Source organism: Anabrus simplex, chromosome 1, assembly GCF_040414725.1.
Source record: "Anabrus simplex isolate iqAnaSimp1 chromosome 1, ASM4041472v1, whole genome shotgun sequence".
NCBI lineage: Eukaryota > Metazoa > Arthropoda > Insecta > Orthoptera > Tettigoniidae > Anabrus > Anabrus simplex.
Window position 1 is genome coordinate 1,038,635,359 of NC_090265.1, and position 22,227 is coordinate 1,038,657,585.

Genomic DNA, 22,227 nt, shown 5'->3' on the forward strand with positions numbered 1-22,227 from the left:
AGACAGCCTTGCATATAAGATGAGCCTGACTGTTTAGAAGATATTTACGAGAAAAATTTAAGATTCTCTTCGAAGGCATTATATTCAATTCTTCCCATCACTTATCACAAGCAAATTGGAAAGAAAAAAATTATCAGAACTCAAGAAATTTTGGTTTATTCATGACCTTGAACTTGGCTGGAAAGTTACCTTTTTTACATTTTTAAGCTCTCCTATAACTAATATAAAGTAGTAGGTAAGCCTTAAAGTACATCTAAGAGCAGAAGTTTTATTTTAATATAAAATATTGTAGACTTTCCTCAGTTTTATTATATATTGGTGATGGGCGAAAGTACTGGGGGGATTGCAAGGCCCAAACAGTACCTTCAAAGAGATTTGGATAATGGACTGACTGAAGTGATCCCATGCAGTCATAAATTGAAAGAAGAAGAGCGATGGTGCTGGCGACCAAATTTATCAGTGTAATCTGTCAGTGGGGATTGCACTGTACTAGTGCACTGTCATAAATACAGTCCTGAACATTACATCTTTGTTCACGCCACCCTAAGTTTGTCTTTGGTTAGGCTGAGGCTAGGTGAGCATTTTTAAACATAATTTTTATGGAAATGGACATAACATTTTATTTTGTTCACCCCATGTAGAACAATGCAGGTTTAAGAATGCACCGGCTACACAATAAATTTTTAACATAGTTGCCTTTGCTGTAGGGCCTTGATGTTGATCATTTTACAAGAAATTGAGTGTTCTGTAAAGTTACAAGAGAATTAAGCATAACATCAAAAGCGATTGTTTCATTATGGGTTGGTAGATGATGTCGTAAACAGGAACGACAGAGAAAGTGATGGATACTGCCAATAATTGTTGATTGACCTGGTTGCTCGTACATTACGTTACTCAACACTCACTTAAGTATGCGTAGCTGCTAATAGTTGCAGCCTTTACCAGAAGATTACTGATGCGGACTGCAATTTATTTGTCCACATTGTGATCTTGGAGACTGCTTCATACTTTGATATTGTGTGAAAACTTCCATAGTATTTAGCCACGTCATTGCATTTCAGAACGCCTGTTTAGATGTCATCTTACCAGAACTTTTAATATTTGCCTACTATCTATGTATAATAAATTCACAACTAATTGAATAACCCTGGTTTAGTTTTGTCTGCATGAATCTGGTAACAAGCTTATTAATTTCATTAAATTTTCTTGTCTGATCCTCTGAATGCTTCCTTTGATGTACTGGCATTCTTAAACTTTTCTTTCCGAGTGAGTGGCTGTGTAGTTTTGGTCATGTAGCTGTCAGCTTGCATTTGGGAAATAGTGGGTTCGAACCCCACTGTGGCAGCCCTAAAGATGGTTTTTGTGGTTTCACATTTTCAAACTTTTTCTAACTTAAGGCCATGGTCGCTTCCTTCCCACTCCTAGTTCTTTCCTATCTCATCGTCACCATAAGACCTATCTGTATCTGTGCGATATAAAGCAAATTTTAAAAAACGGAACTTTTCGTCGTCTTTCCGCCAATGCCATGTTATTCTCATAAACAATGAATGTTTTTGCAGTCTATGCATTATTCATCCATTTTGCTTTGCGTATAACCCACAATTTGAAGTTTGTATCATAATCTTTCTCTCCTTTATTTAATTGAATTGGCAAATAGTCTCCTTTCCACATAATCCTCCATGGCTGGAATAGTGAACAAAACTGCACGTGTACTGGGTGAGTTGGCCCCAGCATTTGACTGGTGTGAAAATGGGAAACCGGCAGCGTCTTGGAAGGGTGTAGCATTCCAATTGATGATCCCACTGCTACACTGGGGCGAAATGCTGGTAATTTCTCAATCGAAAAAGCCTAAAGACTCAAAGAGCTTAATGTTTTAACATTTGCAATCGATGAAATTAAATTATGGTTTCCTTCTAGGAATCTTAGTTTTTGATATAGGTGAAAGGTAGGCATTTATACAAGTGGAGGCACATGCTTCCCCTAGTGCACAGTCACTGCATTGTCCTGCATAGGAGGCTTCTTGCAGTGGTGTCTCAATGGCGCACTAGCGCCAGCGCCTTGGAAGGGTGTAGCATTCCAACTGATGAGCCCACTGCTACACTGGGACAAAACGCTGGTAATTTCTCAATCGAAAAAGCCTAAAGGCTTAAAGAGCTTAATGTTCTAATGTTCTAATGTTCTAATGTCCTTCTAGAAACCTTATCTTTTGAAAAATTTTCTTCTTAACCCTCGAAGTGGCGGCCATTTATCCTGTAATGGCAGCGATATTTTACCGGTGTTGCAGACTCTTAGTATAAATTGTGTTAAAAATCGTTGACATGTTATACATACTTAAACAGTACACCCTTTTATCCTCAAAAGTATGACTGTTCATTTAGCAATCCCCTAACTATACTCACCATGAAGTCTCGTCTTGCTAAAGGCTTATCAGTGTTCTTTATGTACAGGATGTATGCATCAGATAATGTCATATCCAGAAGGTTTGAGAAAATTTGCTTCCAGTACTTTCTGGTCGGTCTGGAGCAAGTGGAATGGTAAATGCACTTACTGTATCTTTATTATTTACACCGCCTATAAAGATATTGTACTTATGAATCAGTAGTGGTTTCAACCCTTCATTTCCCTTTCGACTCCTTACAACATTTTCGTCAACGTGACATCCAGTTGTGAGACAATAAACTGGTTTCAGTGTTTTCTTTATAAGCAACCAGTAGAACGTCACCTTACCTAAAGTAAACGGTTTGCCTAGGTTCAAGTTTTGTACCTAAAACAATCTGAGACATCCCTTTAAAGATTTATTCACTGTTCCTGTGAGGAAATGATTCAGTATTGCTAATATAATTGCATATCAACACTTCAGATTGATATCAGAAGGAAAACTGGCAACTAAATATAGCTGGCTCAGCTGAGACATACGTGTGGCCAGCCGCTGAGTATGTAGCAGCTAGCACAAGACAGTGGGATTTTGACGCTACTTTGGCAAAGATTTACACTAGATTAGTGCAACATGCTGTTATACAAACTATTTCATGATTAAGACTGAACATTTCTCTTTCGATTGATTCGTAATTAGCACATTTTGATAAATAATAATTCGATTACCGAAATAAAATGAAAAGCATGTCAAAACGCCTGACATCAGGCGTTTGCCACTTGGAGGGTTAATTATAACATAACACAATTAACACTTTAAGCATATAACAATAACACTGCATAACTATGTTACCCTGGTGGCTGCATGGACTGTGCGGAACTACTAACATCTGAGATGCCAGGTGTTCATTAATATGTAACTGTGGGAAAGAGAGAGAGTTCACGTCACTTTTTCAATATGAACCAAATGTTTTCCCCGTTCAGGTAATCAAAAGACTGTTAACAATTTCTGATACCCCTCTAGAATAGACTCTGTCCTTCACAGTTCATCAGATCCTTTGAAACAGCTACAGTATATGTCCCTGTCACACTATCATGGATATCGTGTTATTGCTATCAAACTTCATTTAACTTTCCCCTCAATACCTTGCTTTTAACAGCCTTTCTCAAGCCGAATGGCTTTCAAGATCCCAAGTCTCTCATCTACAACTATTGAAATTTCTAAGTCCACTTCTTGGTGTCCAATTTTGCAGGTTCACTCTCTCGAACTGCTGGCTTATGAGTGGGGGGGGTATTGATTAGTATCTGTCATTGCACAATGCCATGTCATTTTCTAGACTGTTGGGCCGATTTTTCTGAAAAGCACACCAGAGATTCCCCACATTATATCAGTCACAATGTTTTTTTTTTAAAAAAAATTCCAACTCTTCCAGTGGGCGTAATTAATTAAATTCTCTGTTAATTTTCCCATGTCTTTGAAGAGGTGGCATTGACACGTGTTGTTTTCACTTTGGTGCCTGACCAATGAACTTCTTCCACAGACATAATTACCTGTACTTCTCCCAATGAAGTAAACTTTAGCCAAACTATTCCACAAATTTTCTATAATTATTTCCTTTCTAATAACAGGCCAAATATCCTTGAAATCCTGGGTTGTTAATTATAAATCAAACCTTGGCTCCATATTTGAATTAATTTGCCTTGTATTACTCATCTCACTAGTTACTACGTGAACATTGCTACTTTCAGGTATTTTTCATCACTGTTTGTTCTTCGACTGCACTTCTCCAATTTATGTGTTAGTTTCTTATCTATAATCATAGAAGTCAAAGGGAGTTCACTTTCATGTTTTTTCTAGTGTGTGCTTACTTCATGCCAATTATCAGGAAACTTGTAGTTTCTTCAGGTTGAATATGGTACATATTATGCAGGTAATCCATGTATAGAAAGATTGAAAGGAGCACACAATAGAATAAACACGATGACTGGTCCGTGTGGGAAGAGGGAGAATTGGAAAGAAAACACAAAAGGACAGTGGCAGTCTCCATATCTTCATGCACTGCACATGCACTTCTCATCAATCCCAGTTATAGTTCATCCTTTTCTTCTCAGCCCTGACGAGCTCATTTCTTCTTCCAGCTTCATCACCAGGGTGGGATTCAACACTCAGTGAGGGGCCATCTTGACAGATCTTCACTCTTGATGTAGGAAATGTAAGATAAAAAGAATGCTGGATAAACACCAGGAAAGGGAAGAGAGAAAGCTAAACCAGGCGGGTTGGCTGTGGTGTTAAAGGGCGCGCAACTGTGAGCTTGCATCCAGGAGATAGTGGGCTCGAACCCCACTGTTGGCAGCCCTGAAGATGGTTTTCCATTTTCACACAAGGCAAATGCTGGGGCTGTACCTAATTAAGGCCACAGCCTCTTCCTTCCCACTCTTAGCCCTTTCCTATCCCATTGTCGCCGTAAGACTTATCTGTGATATACTAACAATTTGTTGGTGGTTTTGATCCACCTTTTCAATACAAATTAGTTTGTGTCGCTAGGTCGTAATGTTACAACACTAATTTACCGGGACATATTTCGCTTTATTCACAAGCATCATCAGCCTATACAATTGTCTCAAGGTTTGTCATATTTGGATTGTTGTTACAAATTTCATTACATTGAATGTAAATCTAATTTCAGTGATAACAATATTTAAAACATAGGAATAATATACACATTAAAAATTATGACAATATGATTTGCAATGTTTCATACGTACAACACAAGGAGTAGAACCACAACAGACAATAGTCACAGTAACGCAATAAGGTCCACAAGATTTTGTAGCAGCAGACAAACGGATGCTTCTTCCATTCTATATCTTGAAAGAAACAAAATCAGATACTCAAAATTTGGATTGAAGCCCCTTTTAACCATAACTTACATTAAAACAATCAACTTCCAACGGAGAGTCTGGTCGCTACAAACAAGAATTAAATATGTCAATACTTCCTCTGATCAAATTGTTAAACTGCAGCAGCAAGCCTCATCAAATCTAGAAGCCATTCTCCAACGAACCCAAGACTTCAATTCTAGATTATCATCATGACTCTAATCACGCATGATGCAAAATTACATTCTTTTTAAATAACATTAGAGAGCACAATTATTAACTAAAATTCTCAATACTGAAATGTTACTGTATTGTAGAAACCAACGCCCTTTTGAAACTATGGCTCCTATATAGTAACATCCAAAATTTATATTTATTACTCAAATTTTAATGCCAAATTATAGTTGAATCAATTTTATTTTAACATTGCAAACAATTTTTAGCCAAATTTTCAAATTGTAAAAACTGTGTTTTGGACGTCAATGTGTTTTAGAATTAAGAGTTACTCCATTTTAACATTGCAAAACATATTGTCATAATTTTTAATGTGTATATTATTCCTATGTTTTAAATATTATCACTGAAATTAGATTTACATTCAATGTAATGAAATTTGTAACAATCCAAATATGACAAACCTTGAGACAATTGTATAGGCTGATGATGCTTGTGAATAAAGCGAAACATGTCCCGGTAAATTAGTGTTGTAACATTACGACCTAGCAACACAAACTAATTTGTATTGAAAAGGTGGATCAAAACAACCAACAAATTGTTACTATAGCATAGCATAGTTCAATACGGGTCTAATCATGAGATTAGTTACATGTAAAGACCTATCTGTGTCTGTGTGACGTAATTACAGACTATAAATCTCGTGTTTGATTCGTATTGACGGTTGAACTTTTTACAAATTGTCAAACTGTATTTAAATATCCTCCTAGTCAATACATAATGTACATCTGGTTAAGATGAGCTTTCAATTTGACATGTTTCAACCCAAACATGAGGTCATCCTCAGTAAAGTACATTATAATAATCTAAAGCATTAGCCACACAATTGTAAATAATGGTTGTTAAAAAGGTTTTTCATTAAAAATCACAATGAAATTAAAATATGAGGTGATGGTCATTATAAAAGTTGTGCTGGAGGTCTTTTTGTTGTACCTTTCTCGATTGCCCCTTGGTGCAGTTCTAATATATCTGTACACTGTTGACTCTCAGTTATTGTGTTAAGTCAGAGGACAATATTATGTGAGTTGCTAGTGAAGTTGAACCGTCTGATTCATAATCTGTAATGTGTATAATGAAAACCAAATTAAGAATCAAAAAGAACGTGATTAACAGGAACATTTAAAACAAGTTTTGATGACGAAATTATCTTATGTTATGTGGCTCGCTTGACCTTCCTGTGTCCGCTGACTGTGGAGTCCAGCTCTCCCACAGTCAAAATGTGTGACGTGATGTTAGGGAGGAGGTGGAGTGGGGAAATGGGGCAGGGCTTGCGGGAATGTGGGGGTAGTAACCGAAATTGAGTGTTGCAGTTGTGAATTCTTCTGATCTTGTTTTTTACTGTAAATAATAGGAATGAAAGTTTCACATATTATGTGTTTTCATTTATTTCATTGGTGTTGCTAGTTTTAAAAGCTTTTAGGTTCTGTTTCCTTAGGACATTAGTGATTATTATTATTATTATTATTATTATTATTATTATTATTATTATTATTATTATTATTATTATTATTATTATTAAATGTGAATGTGGCATTTTGTTCGTTAGTTTTAGACGCTTTTGTCAAAGTGGTTTTGGGTTTGTTTCTATGTTTACTAATTAACCTATTTATAAAATTTGTGCTAAATCTGTTGCTCATCTTTATTTTGCAAATGGTCTTGATTTCTTTTTTCAGATTTTTCTTTGAGAGTGGGATTTTTAGAGCTCTCTCTTACATGCTGTTATAGGGAGATTTTTTGTGAGCTTCAGGATGTACTGAATTTTGTTTATGGTTGGTTTTCTGTAAATGTTAAATGCCAGGTTATTATTTCAATGGCGTGATACTGTTATGTCTTAGATAATTATGCGAGCTGTAATTCTCCACTCCCCATTTCCATAGTGAATTTTATACTCTGATCTAGACTATTGAGTAGTTCCAAAACTTCCTCTTTCGTTAATATTCTTATCTAGACTCCAGCACAAAAACTTTTATAATGGACATCACCTCATATTTTAATTTCATCATGATTTTTAATGAAAAAGCACTGTTTACAATCATGTGTCTAATGTTTTTAGATTATTATAATGTATTTTACTGAGGATTACCCTATGTTTGAGTTGAAACATGTCTAATAGAAAGCTCATCTTAACCAGATGTATATTATGTATTGACTCAGAGGATATTTTAATACAGTTTGACAATTTGTAAAAAGTAAAGTAAATTGAAAAAGAAAAGACAAACGGGTGGTAAAAGACTAGTTACACAAAAGGAGAAAAGGAACCCAACAGGTTCTATATATGGCTTCATTTGCACTTATTTGTTCCTTTCTAGTACTTTTATGCAGAGAAGTGTACATTTTGATCATTCCCACGTTCTCAAGTTTCTGAAATAAAGTCTAGGCACTATAATTTGGTATTTGTGAGTGGTTAGATGCTAGAAAACTGCGAATTGCTTTACAGATTGTGTTAAGGGTTTGGGGTAGGATTCTGATAAAGTTGAAGGGACCCAGAATTTAAATTATTTTAATTTTTTTGTTCAGGTATCTTATATTTTAGATATTTTATGTATTGTAGTAAAGTAGGTAGTTCAGAATATAATTTTTTCCTTCCTGTTGTATTTAGGAGCAGCTTGAAGCAAAAGAGAGGATGATGAAAGAGAATCCTCGAGCGGGATCATTTGCCAACAGGTGGACGCCAAGCTTTCTTCAGACTCGCAAGTTGTAGTGTTCCCTTGTGAAGTGAGTTCTCAAACCTAAAGTGTCCACAGTGACACTTTCTGTGTATAAACTGTTTATTTTCATTGTGTAAATACAGTGGAATGTATGGATGACGGTGAGAATGTAAAGAACATTCAGAGACATAACTGAATTGGTTCACGCTAGTTAAAAGTAACGGATGTGCTAACGTGTTGTACGATGTTTTTTTTATGTTCTTATAAATCTGTTTGAAATCCGTATTTAAGTAGTAGCTTCTTATATCTGTGAAGTTCTAGTCAGGACTTTGAAATGTAATATCCCTGTTAACAGATGCACACAACAATAAATAAAATTGCCCACTGTTTAATAGAACCTCCTGTTCTCAATTTGTTCTGTGACTTTTATAATGAATGTTCCATGGCCCAGTAATTCATCCTTACATAGTATATCCCTGTTCCTCAGATGATTTGGTTGAAATGTGGATTGTGTAAGTGAATTCTAAGTGTGGAGGGCAGTGTTATCAATAATATTTTACATGTATTTGTTTTTTTAAACTTGCTTTAAGGTTATTTAAATATACTGAGTTTTATGTGGTTTGTAAACTTTCTTGTCTTTATTCATATGCATGAAGGGTGTTCAATAAAGACTGAGACCAATGTTCCCAAGTCTTGAACAGCTTATTGCACTGTCATCTAGCTGCTGATTCATTTACTTCTAAGTACTCTTGACTGTCACCAGGCACACCTGTCAGAACTCAACTGCTCTCCATCAATAGCATCTTGAAAATGGCTGTAGTTTGACACACTTCTAAGTTACAATGGACGGTGGCAGAAAGTCAAAGCAGTGTGTAGCAGTCAAGTTTTGCATTCTGTTGAATATTTCTAGATCTTCAAAGAGCTTATAGTGAGTCTACAATGTCTTGAGCTGCATATTTTTGTAGGGATAACGCTTTTAAATATGGAAGAGAGAGTTGTGGGCTGCTAGGAGGGAGGGGGCACCACCATCCTTAGGGATCACTATGAACACTGAAGCTGTGTTGTGACCGAGGACTCTCTTGTGAGCATTAGAGAACTTTCAAAAATACTGGACATATCTGTGGGAAGTGCTCACACCAATTTAAAGGACCATTTCATATACAGCCTCACTTGGCTACAACTTGTTTAAGAAACCCTGATCTCACAACCTGTGACTTCACTTTGTTTACAATTGCCAAAAAGGATTTCAAAGGACGATGACTCTACTCCGAAAATGAAGCAATGAAGGCTTTAGATGCGATTTTGAAGCGTCTATCAAAAAATGAATTTGAGGACGTCTTCCGAAAGTTGATGACAAGATCAGCAGGCGGGTTGGCCGTGCGGTTAGGGGCGCATGCGGGAGATAGTGGGTTCGAACCCCACTGTCGATAGTCCTGAAGATGGTTTTCCATGGTTTCCCATTTTCACACCAGGCAAATGCTGGGTCTATACCTTAATTAAGGCCACGGCCGCTTCCTTCCCATTCCTAGGCCTTTCCTATCGCATCGTCGCCATAAGACCTATCTGTGTTGGTGCGTCGTAAAAAAAAAAACAAACCAAGATGGGAGATGTGTGCATCTAAAATGATCACTACACTGAAGGGGAAAACACGTAATTTGATTGATTGTTTGGTAAAGTTTTCACATCATTAGTCCGTCTTTATTGAACACCCCTTTTACATTTATAGTGGAACTGTGATTAGGTAAAAGAATCAATAGAAAAATAATTCTTGGAAGTAAATAATTAATTAATATGTAGGAAGAGTGAATTGTTTCTCAGCAGAAAGGTGGCTTGAGACTTAAAATATTTAGCATATGTGATGTATGAATCAGACATAGGGAATGGGTAATGATCTCACCAGAGACTCTTGAGCTTGACACCACAGTTCTCGAAAAGTTCTAGGGACTGATTCTCCAGTGCTGTGATCTGTACGATGTCTTGGTAACTACAAGCTTAGGAGACACCCGAAGTTTGGTAATTGACATCATTGGCGGTTATTGGGTATGTCCACATATGGAAACACGATTATAACGTGTATGCCAATAAATGCTGTCAGAAATAGCTACCTGTGTTCTGCATTGTTATTAAATGATATTGTTATGAATAAAACACTGTTTTATTGATCTAATTTAATCTTGGATGATGACCCAATCAGCATGTGCAGCCAGCGAGCCAGAATAACATAAAGGGGCTCTATGCCTGACATCAGCGCTCCTTGCAGAGGCAAGTTCATAAAGGGCAGCCATGTTTTGAGTTGTCAAAACCAAGAGAGTTGGCACGAGAATATACGATGAGGTGACATGGAGATTGTGCGTGATGATTGAACATCGTGAGTTTTGAATAATAATGTTATTGGCTTTATGTCCCACTAACTACTTAACGGTTTTCGGAGATGCCGAGGTGCCGGAATTTAGTCCTGCAGGAGTTCTTTTACATACCAATAAATCTACCGACACGAGGCTGACGTATTTGAGCGTCTTCAAATACCACCGGAACTGAGCCAGGATCGAACTTGTTTTAAGAAGTGAAAAGTTTGATTCTCGCCTTCAAGAATATCAGCCAGCCATTTGCTCAGCATATGGCTACACTAATCGGAATAAGGTGTCTGATGATATTCCCCTCTTTTCAGACTAATCATAAGTGATGATTTTTGGTACCTTTTCACCTTTGTCGTTGGAAGATCATTTTTGTTGGCATGTTGTGTTGGTGTAATATTCAGGTTCTTTCCTTTATTTTCTCTCCCTAATGGTTCTAAGGACTTTTCTTGTACTTGGGCATTGGTTTGATGTAAGTCTATTTCAATCAAGCGTACACCAAGCATGGTAAATACAGTATTTGATTGGTATTCATGAAATTTATGAAGTGTGTATTGTACACCAAACAAGTTGGCCATGCAGTAGAGGCGCGCAGCTGTGAGCTTGCATTTGGGAGACAATGGATTTGAACCCCACTGTCGGCAGCCCTGAAAAAAGTTTTCCGTTTCCCATTTTCACACCAGGCTGTACCGTAATTGGGAACATGCAACATTTTCAAAAATATTTTTTTTGAAAAGTACACCAATGAAATAGTACGTAAACGTATTACATTGTGGCAAGTTGCCTTGTTTTCTACCATTAAAAAAATATTTAATAGTGCCTTTCTGCAAGGCGAGTGAAACGGCCTATGATGTAAGCGGCGCGCTGTGACGTCACGATCCAGTACCGCATGCAGCTCTACCAGCCGTTGTGCATCAGCCATTGCTAAAAGCCGTTTGTTTATTATTCATGATCGCGAATAACTTCGAAATGACAGAAGAAAGGTTGAAAACAGCACAGTCAGACAATCTACCATGTGTAGATGTCATCATTCTTGAAAAATGTGACATTTGTGGCCTCAGAAATTCGCGGATAACAAGCAAGTTTGTAAGTGGCGTCTTTTATATACGTGCAATGTACTGTAACCCATAGTATTAGGATAACAACGAACCTGGATAGATATCACATCACTTTCAACATTTCCTTCTAGACTGATTCCCCTATTAAAGAATAACATTACATTTTCGGGCTTTCAGCATTAGTAAAGTAAGAAATCGGATTTCAGCACTAACATAAACATATAGGTAGCATTATAGTACTAGTCCGCTTCTGTGGTGTAGTGGTTAATGTGTGCCACTCCCGGAGGCCCGGTTTCGATTCCCGGCTCTGCCATGAAAGTTGAAAACAAATAGTACGAGGGCTGGAACAGTGTTTACTCAGCCTCGGGAGGTCAGCTGAGTAGAAGGGTTTCGAATCCCACCTCAGCCATCCTCGAAGTGGTTTTTCGTATTTTCCCATTTCTCCTCCAGGCACCTAAGGCCACGGCCATTTCCTTCCCTCTTCCTTGTCTATCCCTTCCGATCCTCCCATCCTCCAACAAGGCCCCTGTTGAGCATAGCAGGTGAGGCCGCCTGGGCGAGGTAATGACCCTCCTCACCAGTTTCATCACCATACCCAAAGTCTCACGTTCCAGGACACTGCCCTTGAAGTGGTAGAGGTGAAATCCCTCGCTGAGTCCGAAAGAAAACCAACCCTGAAGGATAAACTGATTGAGAAAGAAAGAAAGAAAGAAAGAAAGAAAGAAAGAAAGAAAGAAGGAAAGAAAGAAAGAAAGATCATAGTACTATAGGGCTATAATCTATCATTCCCAAAAAATATATATATATTTATGGTTGGGACAACTGGCCTACCCACTTCCGGGGCCCATGAAAGAGAAACATTAAATATCTTTGTGGAGGGAAAAAGTTAAACACGATAAAGATAAATATGACTTCATCTAGTTTTCACAAGTCGGGCTGAGTGGTTCAGACGGTTGAGGTGCTGGCCTTCTGACCCCAACTTGGCAGGTTCGATCCTGGTTCAGTCCGGTGGTAGTTGAAGGTGCTCAAATACGTCAGCCTCGTATCGGTAAATTTACTGGCACGTAAAAGAACTCTTGCAGGACTAAATTCCTGCACATCGGCGTCTCCGAAAATCGTAGAAGTAGTTAGCGGGGCGTAAAGCCAATAACATTAATTACATTTGGCTTTTAACAAGCTGAGCATATCAGGCAAGAAAAGTGTCCTGGTGACATTTTAGTTGTTCAATACAGGAATGTCTTTGGGTGCTGTGACTTTTACTCTTTTTTTTTTTTTTTGCTGTTTGCTTTACGTCACACCGTCACATATAGGTTTTATGGCGACGATGGGACAGGAAAGGCCTAGGAATGGGAACGAAGCGGCCGTGGCCTTAGGTACAGCCTCAGCATTTGCCTGGTGTGAAAATGGGAAACCACAGAAAACCATCTTCAGGGCTGCTGGCAGTGGGGTTCAAAACTCACTATCTCCCGGATGCGAGCTCACAGCTGCGCGCTCCTAACCGCACGGTCAACTCGCATGGTATTTTTACCCACTGTTAATAAACTTAACCATGATAGGTTAATATTGTGTTTGGTCCGTATTGACTGGTCTGAATGTATAATATAACTATTTATAATATGATCTTGACGTGGATCACCCAAAATATAGGTTAGGTTTGGAGAATACTTTAATAATCAGCATTAATTAATGCACTGTTTATTACTTTCATATTCCAAGATGTAATTGAAGCATTTAAATAAAGCATCATACATTAAAATTTTTAAAGTTTTACCACTAGAACAGCTGACATGGAAAAGTGATTGAAAATTCAAACAAATTCATCTTACGTTAAAATCTTCAAAAAAATAAACTGTAGACTTTTCCAATATATCACCAGCATTTCTCCGGCTCGCCAAAATCCATTTCTCCCTAGTTTTAGCGTCTTTGGAATATTTATGAACAATTTGTTTGGTATGGTATGCGATGTGCTATTGCACATCGGAACTCTTACACCATAAGTTTTCTGCCTCACTGTCTGCGCAGGATTCATTTTAAGTCTAAAATATACCACTCAGATTATTATCCAATGTATAGACCTCGAATTTAACCATACCAGACACTAACGTAAAGTAGAAATACGCGAAGTGTTTCCTGCTTCTCACAGCACACTATGTGTTATTTCGTCTGCTAATTCAGTCAACCTGTACGATGACGTCAGACCAATGAGATCGCGTACTTGCGTCACGTGACAGTTTCGTACATTGATTTAGAGTTTTATCGTGTTTGGAGTTATTATTTGTACATTCTGATCACATTTTTGAATTCTGCATGAAATTTTGAATCAGATTAGCATATTTTTAATTAAAACCCTGTATCATGCATGTTCCCTTTTAAGGCCATGGTCACTTCCTTCCCACCTCTAGCCTTTTCCTATCCCATCATCACCATAAGACCTATCTGTGTCGGTGCGACATGAAGAAACATGTAAAAATAAAAAAATAATGTTGATTGTAAACATCAGTCGTATTAATATTTGAAATTAGGCTACACTTCGTAATGGACAATTTTCAAGGTTACATTTCAGCTAGTAATCCCAGTATGATACAGTAAAATTAATATATATCCTACAGTGTAATAAATAATTGTACTGAGCAAGTTGGCTGCATCTGTGAGCTTGAATTTGGGAGATAGTGGATTTGAATCCCATCGTCGGCAGCCCTGAAGATGGTTTTCTGTGGTTGCCCATTTTCACAGCAAGCAAATGCTGGGGTTTTACCTTAATTAAGGCCATGGCCGCTACCTTCCCAATCCTAGCCCTTTCCCATCCTTCCGTCGCTGAAAACCTTCGATGTGTTCGTGCGACATTAAACAAGTAGCAAAAATAAATATATTAAAAAATTATAGTGGTACTAATGGGGATTCCGTACGTTTAAAAATATGATCAGAATGAGGATGTAACATATCATAGGTCCCGTTCATTTTATGGAATTTCTTCATAATTATTTATGTCCACGGTTTTAATTGTAATTTAATCTTAACCACAACAGGCGAGCAGGGTAACGCTCATGTTCTGATTTCGTGGCCTGTTTGTATGTCGCTGTATGACGATTCTCCTTGTATCCTTTTCTAACGACCCTACAATCAGCTGATCATTGTGTCGGCCTCGACCGCAACACTGAAGAAGTGGCGCTGTTCGCACTATATGATTATTAACCCTTTAACTCCAGCATAGCGAGTATGGTGGCGTGACCCTCTGGACGCGAGCAGGGAGTGGCTCACCGAGCCCGCTGTAAGGAATACTCGTCTCGCTCCACTCTCCCTTCCGCAGTCGTCCCGTGATGTAAGGAGAGGACAAGTAGAGTTTAAAAGTATTTTATTTTATTTGAAATGCACATTTGGTGAAATTCTTATGATTATATTTTTAGAACTTTTCACTCTGCTAACATTCATTGTCTACTAAACTTTTCAATCCGGAATTAGCTGCGTCGAACTTATGTTTCTTTGGATTCAAGTTCTCCTTTTTCCAATTTAGTTTTCTGCTCGATGGTTCAGGCACCTGATCTTCATCCTCACTATCTCCATCTTCAGTGGAATCGTCAAAGTAGACAAAGAGGTAACTTGAGTAGAAAACATGCCTGAAATAGAAGGTGTGATTGAAGTCGTTCCATCAGCAGAATCAGATGACAAATAACTCGTCATCTTCTTCAAAGTCACTACCCAATATGAGGGTAAGAGCTTCCTCCTCAGTATATCTTTCCTCCGTCATCAGGACTTGCACAATTTCAAAGTGGTTGAAAGCTAAGTCAAGAAGCACAAACACATCAGCACTGGGAAGCAACTAGGTGCGAAGTGAATAGCATACCGGACACATTCCTTTCATCTTTCCACGAACCTTCTACGCTGGCATAGCAGGGGGAGAGGTGATACTCCCACATGGCGTGTCCCAGGCGGCGGACTCGAGAGAACTAAAATACCTCTCGCGAACCACACACAACCCCCTGTGGGTGGGGGATGCAGATGAAGAATACACCCACGGTATCCCCTGCCAGTCATAAGAGGCGACTAAAAGGGGCGACCAAGAGATGATTGAATTGGAACCATGAAATTACTTGTGATTAGTACCACCACGCGGGGAACACCATAGGTCGCTTCTTTACTTGCGCGTAATACCACTATGCTAGGTACCAAATAGGTTTGTGATTAGTAGCAAGAGCGTATGGTGCCGGCTTTTACAGTACCTGTGATTAGTACCACTATATTAGCGACACCATGGTTCTGGCTTGCCTACTATTAGTACCCACTATATGAGGAACACCACGGTATAGTGCGAGTCCCTGTGGTTAGTCACTTATGTGATGAACACCATAGGTTTGCGTTGCCTGTAAATGGCGCCGCAATGGGCGAAACACCATAGGTCTGTATTACATGTGCGAATTTCATTACCTGTGATTAGTACCATACTGTGTGGAATACCGTGAGTTTACGCTACTTTTGATTAGTACCACACCATGAAAAATACCATGGTTCTACTTTTATAGTGATAAGTACCATTATGAGGGGCCGATGACTTGGATTTTGGACTCCTTTAGACTAAAAGCATCATTGATTCAGTATTATGCTATAGATTATATAGTATATTATAGTAATACTATTATTTCACGTCAGTTTCTGTGAATGTGAGACATTGTGAGTCGGATCCACTGATTGTTTTAATTTCATATCCATCCATTCATTCTTCATCCTCATGTTTTGAATTCTGGTCTGTGGAGGATTTTGGACTTTTCATTTGTCATTCCATTTCGTCTCATTTTGTACCATTAGGGGCCAATGACCTAGATGTTACGTCCCTTTAACCCATTCATGTACCATTTAACTGAACTTATTTATGCCTTGGTGTACCATTTATTTTCATTACTTTACATGATATTATCACCGACACTGAAAAAGCATGCTTTACAGCAACGCAATGAGAGGAAATATCCAAACTACTGTCAGATGTACTTTGCGAAGTCTTTATGAATATGGTAGGTCATAAAACAGTCATATTCGTGCATCGCCACCTTGCACCGGTGGCATTCAAATGAAGATTCCTTCCTTAGACACCGGTTCTCACAGACTTTGCATCTTCGTGATGGGATAACCTTCTTCATTGTTGGGGGTATTTTGGTCGGAAAGTGTCCCCAGTGCCTTTCTTGAAGTCTCAGTGCTGTATCCCCAGGGCTTGGGTGCCTTATTTTGGATAGTCAGGTAAGGTCACATTTGCCAACAGCTGTTCGGCCAAATTGATCTGGAAGGTGGTATAGCCTACTCGCTTCTTTTCAGGGTTGAGGAGGGGATGAATGATGCTGGAATTCAGAAGTGTCATGTCTAGCATGTAGAAGTATATTTTTTGTATCCTTTTACATACTCCCTCATCAAGGGGAATGATGCGAGTCTCTGGTCATGGGAATCAGCACCACGCTTTCCACAGTTGTAGTCAACAACAAGATTGGGTCTGAACGTCCTTTTTCCATCATACATTACCACTTCAAGGTAATCTGGCCTTCATTTCATCCACAGATACAGGAAACCAGTGTTCCTTTCCAAATGACTTTACCCTATTTATATCCTCGGCAGCCGATACAAGATATTTACTTGCATAAGCATTTACCTCATTGGTTAGATGTTCCCGAAAAGTCTGCTGTTAGAAATTTGTTCACAACTTGTAGTTCGTTCAGGCATTGTCCTAAGTGCCTTTGGAAAACACTATTTCACCACTTGCGATGCGTGAACGATACTCTGGAGTATTTCTTACGTGCTCCCAGTTCCATTCCCTATCGTGTAAAACATGATTAGAAGCCGATGGTGCGGCATCAGTTGTAAAATTCAGTGACATATTTGACGGCAAAACAGCACTTTGTTCACCACTACCAGCGCTAAAGTTTCTATCACACAAACTACTTTCACTATTTTCCATATTAGACAGTTGAGGTGCTGGCCTTCTGACCCCAACTTGGCAGGTTCGATCCTGGCTCAGTCCGGTGGTATTTGAAGGTGCTCAAATACGTCTCGTGTCGGTAGATTTACCGGCACGTAAAAGAACTCCTGCGGGACTAAATTCCGGCACCTCGGCGTCTCCGAAGACCGAAAAAGTAGTTAGTGGGACGTAAAGCAAATAGCATTATTATTATTATTATTATTATTATTATTATTATTATATTATTTTCCATATCCACTAAATTCTTCGTCGCTTATTTCTATATCAATGTCATTCTCTTCTAAAAATTCCCATATAATCATTTCGTCACTCAACATGGAGGCAGCCATGATTTCGCTTACGATGAGGTTGCTAAGATACTGGTTATTCTTTCTGCAAAATAACTGCACAGACGTGTTTATCGAATACATCAATGGAATAAAGCAGTGATTCCATCTGTTAGGACATTACCTTACTAATATCAAATCCTTCCACAAAGGAAACCGGTTTGGAGCGGGTCCGGAAATAAACACTACGCGCAGACGGATAGATTCGTCTTTGTACCGGAGTGCAGTCGAGAGCCAGGACGGAGAAATACGTCAAGTGGTTAAACAACAAGCATCATCATCATCATCATCATCATCATCACCTTTCGTCTTCGAACTAGTTACTCCTGTCATCTGGTGATCATAGCCTTAACTATAGACTCCAAAGACAGTCATGAGAGACCTCCAAGGTCAAACTTCTCCAGCAGTTTGTCGTAGTGAAACGGAAAACAGCCGAAAGACACGCGACTTCTACAGCAGTCGCGGCTATGAGGCAAGACTGCTACAGCAGTCTACCGGTACGCGGCACAGCTACCACCCGACTGTTACAACAGTCGACGGGAGTGAAAAAGTTAATGGTCTTAGCTTTTGTCTAAAGGACTTTAATTTTGCACCAGTGACTCTATATCAATATTTTTCGTCATTTGACAGCCACGCCCCCTTGCTTATGTGACCACCGAAAGCATGGTGGGCTTTCGTTCAGTTAGCTTCAGCTAGGCAGCGCCTCTGCCTCTCTGTTATTCTAGCTCGTTGTGCTCAACACACGCACAAAATTACAGTTAACTATGAATGACACTTCACTAATAGTGACTATTTACAAAAGTCTCTTTTCCTCTCAACAGGTGGCCTCTCTGGCTGGCTGGTATTTACCTGGAATGGGCTGTCTTTCGGTCATCTTGATTGACAGATCTCATCTTTCACTATGCTTTGCACGCATCAGTCATTTTGCACAGCAGCTCCAATGCAGACGAGTTTGAACGTACGAGGATTGGCTATGATGATGCACAGCGACTGCATACTTTGCTCCTTTCCAGACAAGATCATTTTCAAAACCATCTCACGTGACTGCTCTGCACACTGAACTACTCAGCATATATCTCTTGGCAACACAGCTCAATACCACCCACTAAACAACACCACCACCAGTCTTTTTTGTGGTGAGCCTGCTTTTATATACCTGGTGATGAAGTTCTTGTGTCTTCAGGGTGCAGCCAGAATGGGAACATTCTAGTTTCTCCTTCCCGAAAATCCATGAAGATACCAGATGAAAAGCACAATACAAGCATAGGCCGCCACATGCCCTCATGTTGGCTGGGCACTTCCCAGCCTGACTTGCTCATCCCTTTCAATACTGGAGGGAGTTTGTAGAGGGCTGGCAGTTTCATGAGCATTAACATTCGAGAGCTGATCATTCCAAATGGTTATCGTTCTTCAGCAGTTTGTTATTGTTTTGCATCTTGGGCTCCGTTTTATGCAATAGATGATGTTGTATATTCTCTTCAGAACATGGTATGGGCCTTCCCATGCCTTCTGGAGCTTGGGAGACAAGCCTTTCTTCCTTACTCAAGGTCGTTCTCATGATATCTGGTAGCATCACCTTGTTGGTTGTATTGTGCCTTCATGTGGTCACATTTTATCTTCGGTCTCTTCCTGTCAGTGACATGTACATCCTCTAGTTCCTTTGCCAGATCTTGGTAGTACTGGTCGGTTGGACCAGGGTGGTCCTCAGGTCAGCCAAACATTAAATCCACTGGGAGGCACGGTTCTCTTCCAAACAGCACCTTGCTGGTGTGTATTACATGGCCTTGTGCTCTGCAGACTGATGTGCCAGGAGGATTAAGAGAAGATGACTATCCCAGTCCCTCTGATGTTCGCTGACAACTATCTGCAAGTGATTCCTGATGGTCCTGTTGAATCGTTGCACCATTTCATATTGGGAATAACATACAACTACTATTACTAATCATAATAATAATAATAATAATGGTGTGCGGCCTCCGAGGAGGCCTAATGCATGTCTTTCGAATTGATGCCGTATGGGCAACTTGGGCATCTGTGAGGATGGGGCCCTACCTATGTTGAATTCCAATGATGGAGATAGCACATACACCCAGCCCCTGAGCCATCATAATTAACCAATGAAGAACCCAGATATGCCTACCGTACTTTTGAAAGGACAATTGACGCTTATTATTCATCAGTCATTGTTGCTGGTTATAATAAGTTTGGTTTAACAATATTGCAGTATTGGAGGGAAAGGTATGAACTTGCACACTACCCATTTTAGTTTAGCTGAGTGAGAGTATGTGTGTGGTATGTGTCTGTAAACAAAACCTATATTAGAATCATGGAAGACAACATGCACTGATGAATTCAAAGGTAATGAGATTATTGTTACAATTACCTCACTGATTCTTTTTTCATACCTTATATTCTCTTGGCATGCAAATATTATATTTGATATCGCCTAATGGTTTAGTTTTATGGTTGCCATGCCAATAACAAGAGGATAGAGGTGTCTTACAAAAAGGACAGTAGGCAAATAAGGGTCTACAACAGTACGGTTTTGTTTTCAGGTTTATGACTCTTGATGAAATAGTGAGTGCATTGGAGGAAGATGACGATTTTAGTAAAGCTGAGATGTCTTATAAAGAAAATAATCTTTATGAAACAACCACACTACTTCCATGAGTACAACTCTGGAATGGAAGGAGTGGATAGGGGTAACCAGAATTCAAGCCTCTACAGAATTTCCACTCTTGGAATTAAATGATATTTTCCACTTGTAACTCACTGTATTGACGTGTATGAATAAAATGCGTAGCAGTTGCACAGACTGAACAAAGGAAAATTATACCACCTGACTTTTTGCAGACGGATTGTAACTGCCCTTCAAGAAACAAGCCAGCGGACTGCTGCAAAGAAAAGGTGTCCTCCTAATTTTGAGAATGCAGATTCCAGGTATGATCAAGCAAACAATATCATACCACAAGGCAAGCAGACGCAGTGCAGAATTTGTCACGAGAAGGCATCCGTGAAATGCAAGAAGGGCGATGTTGCATTGCATATGAAATGCGCTGCTCAGTACCATACAGAAAAAGACTAAGACAAATGGTGTTGTCGTTCATCATTGAAGTGTGAGAAGTGATTGGTACACTAGAAATCAAATGTTTTGTGCAGTACCACAATGAACAATGAACGATGACTTTCATGAGAATAATTTTGAAAATCACTTCAAAAATACATAGGGGTTCTTTCCTTTCTATGCATATTTGTAGTGTGTGAGAAGTCAATGATAGTCTTACTGAACATTTATTTCACTATTGTACTGAATACCGCACAATAAACATCTGACAACTGCATACATGTTACCTTATTCGCCATATGTACTTGGGACCAATATAACCCTTATATGCCTACTGTCCTTTTAAAAGGATACCTTTTTCTGTCTAAATTTATACATATTTTTTCTTCCATTTGTGGTTTACCTGTTTTAACTCGTGCATTACATTAATTATCTATACTAATAAAGTTTGTTTGTATGCAATGATTAATCTCAGGAACTACTGGACCGATTCTAAAAATTATTTTACTAATGTAAATATTCATTATCCCTGACGGACACGGGCTGTATTTTATTTTCAAAACAATTCAATGGTGTGGGGGGAGGGGGCACGGGGGATGGGAGATATGAAAATACTAGGCTAATATTGACGAAATACCAAATTTGTCGTACAAGGACGAGACAAAGCTCAACTTAAGCCCCTTGACACAAAGAACAAAACTCGGTAAGCCCAACGGGCCCTAAAACCAACCGTCATGGAGATATTGGCACCGCACTACCCCTGCTCTGGGAATTGGATAAAGAAATGAACTGCTGTAACCATGGCAACATCAGCTCCAAGATTCTACAGCAGCGAGATTATCTACAATATATCACAAAAACCTAACATGTTACAGACATGAAAACTGATATTTGGAATCTCCTTTAAAAATAAAAGAACACTAATTTTTCTTTTCAGAAAATCCACTTAAGGGTTGGGGGAGGTGAAAAGAAGTGAGGAAAGATCTGAATTATTTGTATGAGGATACACACATCTCAGAAACTGAAATTGTTACAGTCGTTAAAATTGGTACTTGGAATGTCGTTAAAAAATAAATGAATCCACTTTTCTGGGAAATCTACTGAAGGGGGTGAAATTAAAAAAAAAAGCAGGTAAATTTAAAAAATGAGTATCTTCTTCTTTACCGCTTTTCCCACACCTGTGGGGTCGCGGGTGCGAACTGTGTCGCAAATGGGGATTTTACCCTGTTTTACGGCTGGATGCCCTTCCTGACGCCAACCCTATGTGTAGGGATGTAATTACTATTACGTGTTCCTGTTGTAGTTGATAAAGTGGTGTTTTGAGTGAATATGAA

At 39.0% G+C, this 22,227-nt stretch overlaps 1 protein-coding gene across 2 annotated transcripts in view; it reads left to right on the plus strand.

The window, feature by feature from the left end:
* ttm50 (tiny tim 50) overlaps positions 1-8,532 on the plus strand; it is a 124,732-nt gene extending 116,200 nt beyond the window's left edge. For both annotated transcript variants that reach the window (XM_067149510.2, XM_067149518.2), the window contains exon 9: positions 8,087-8,532. In XM_067149510.2, coding sequence (XP_067005611.2) covers positions 8,087-8,188 — 102 coding nt within the window. In that variant the 3' untranslated portion in view covers positions 8,189-8,532. The remainder of the gene's footprint in view (positions 1-8,086) is intronic.
* The last annotated feature ends 13,695 nt before the right edge of the window (positions 8,533-22,227 follow it).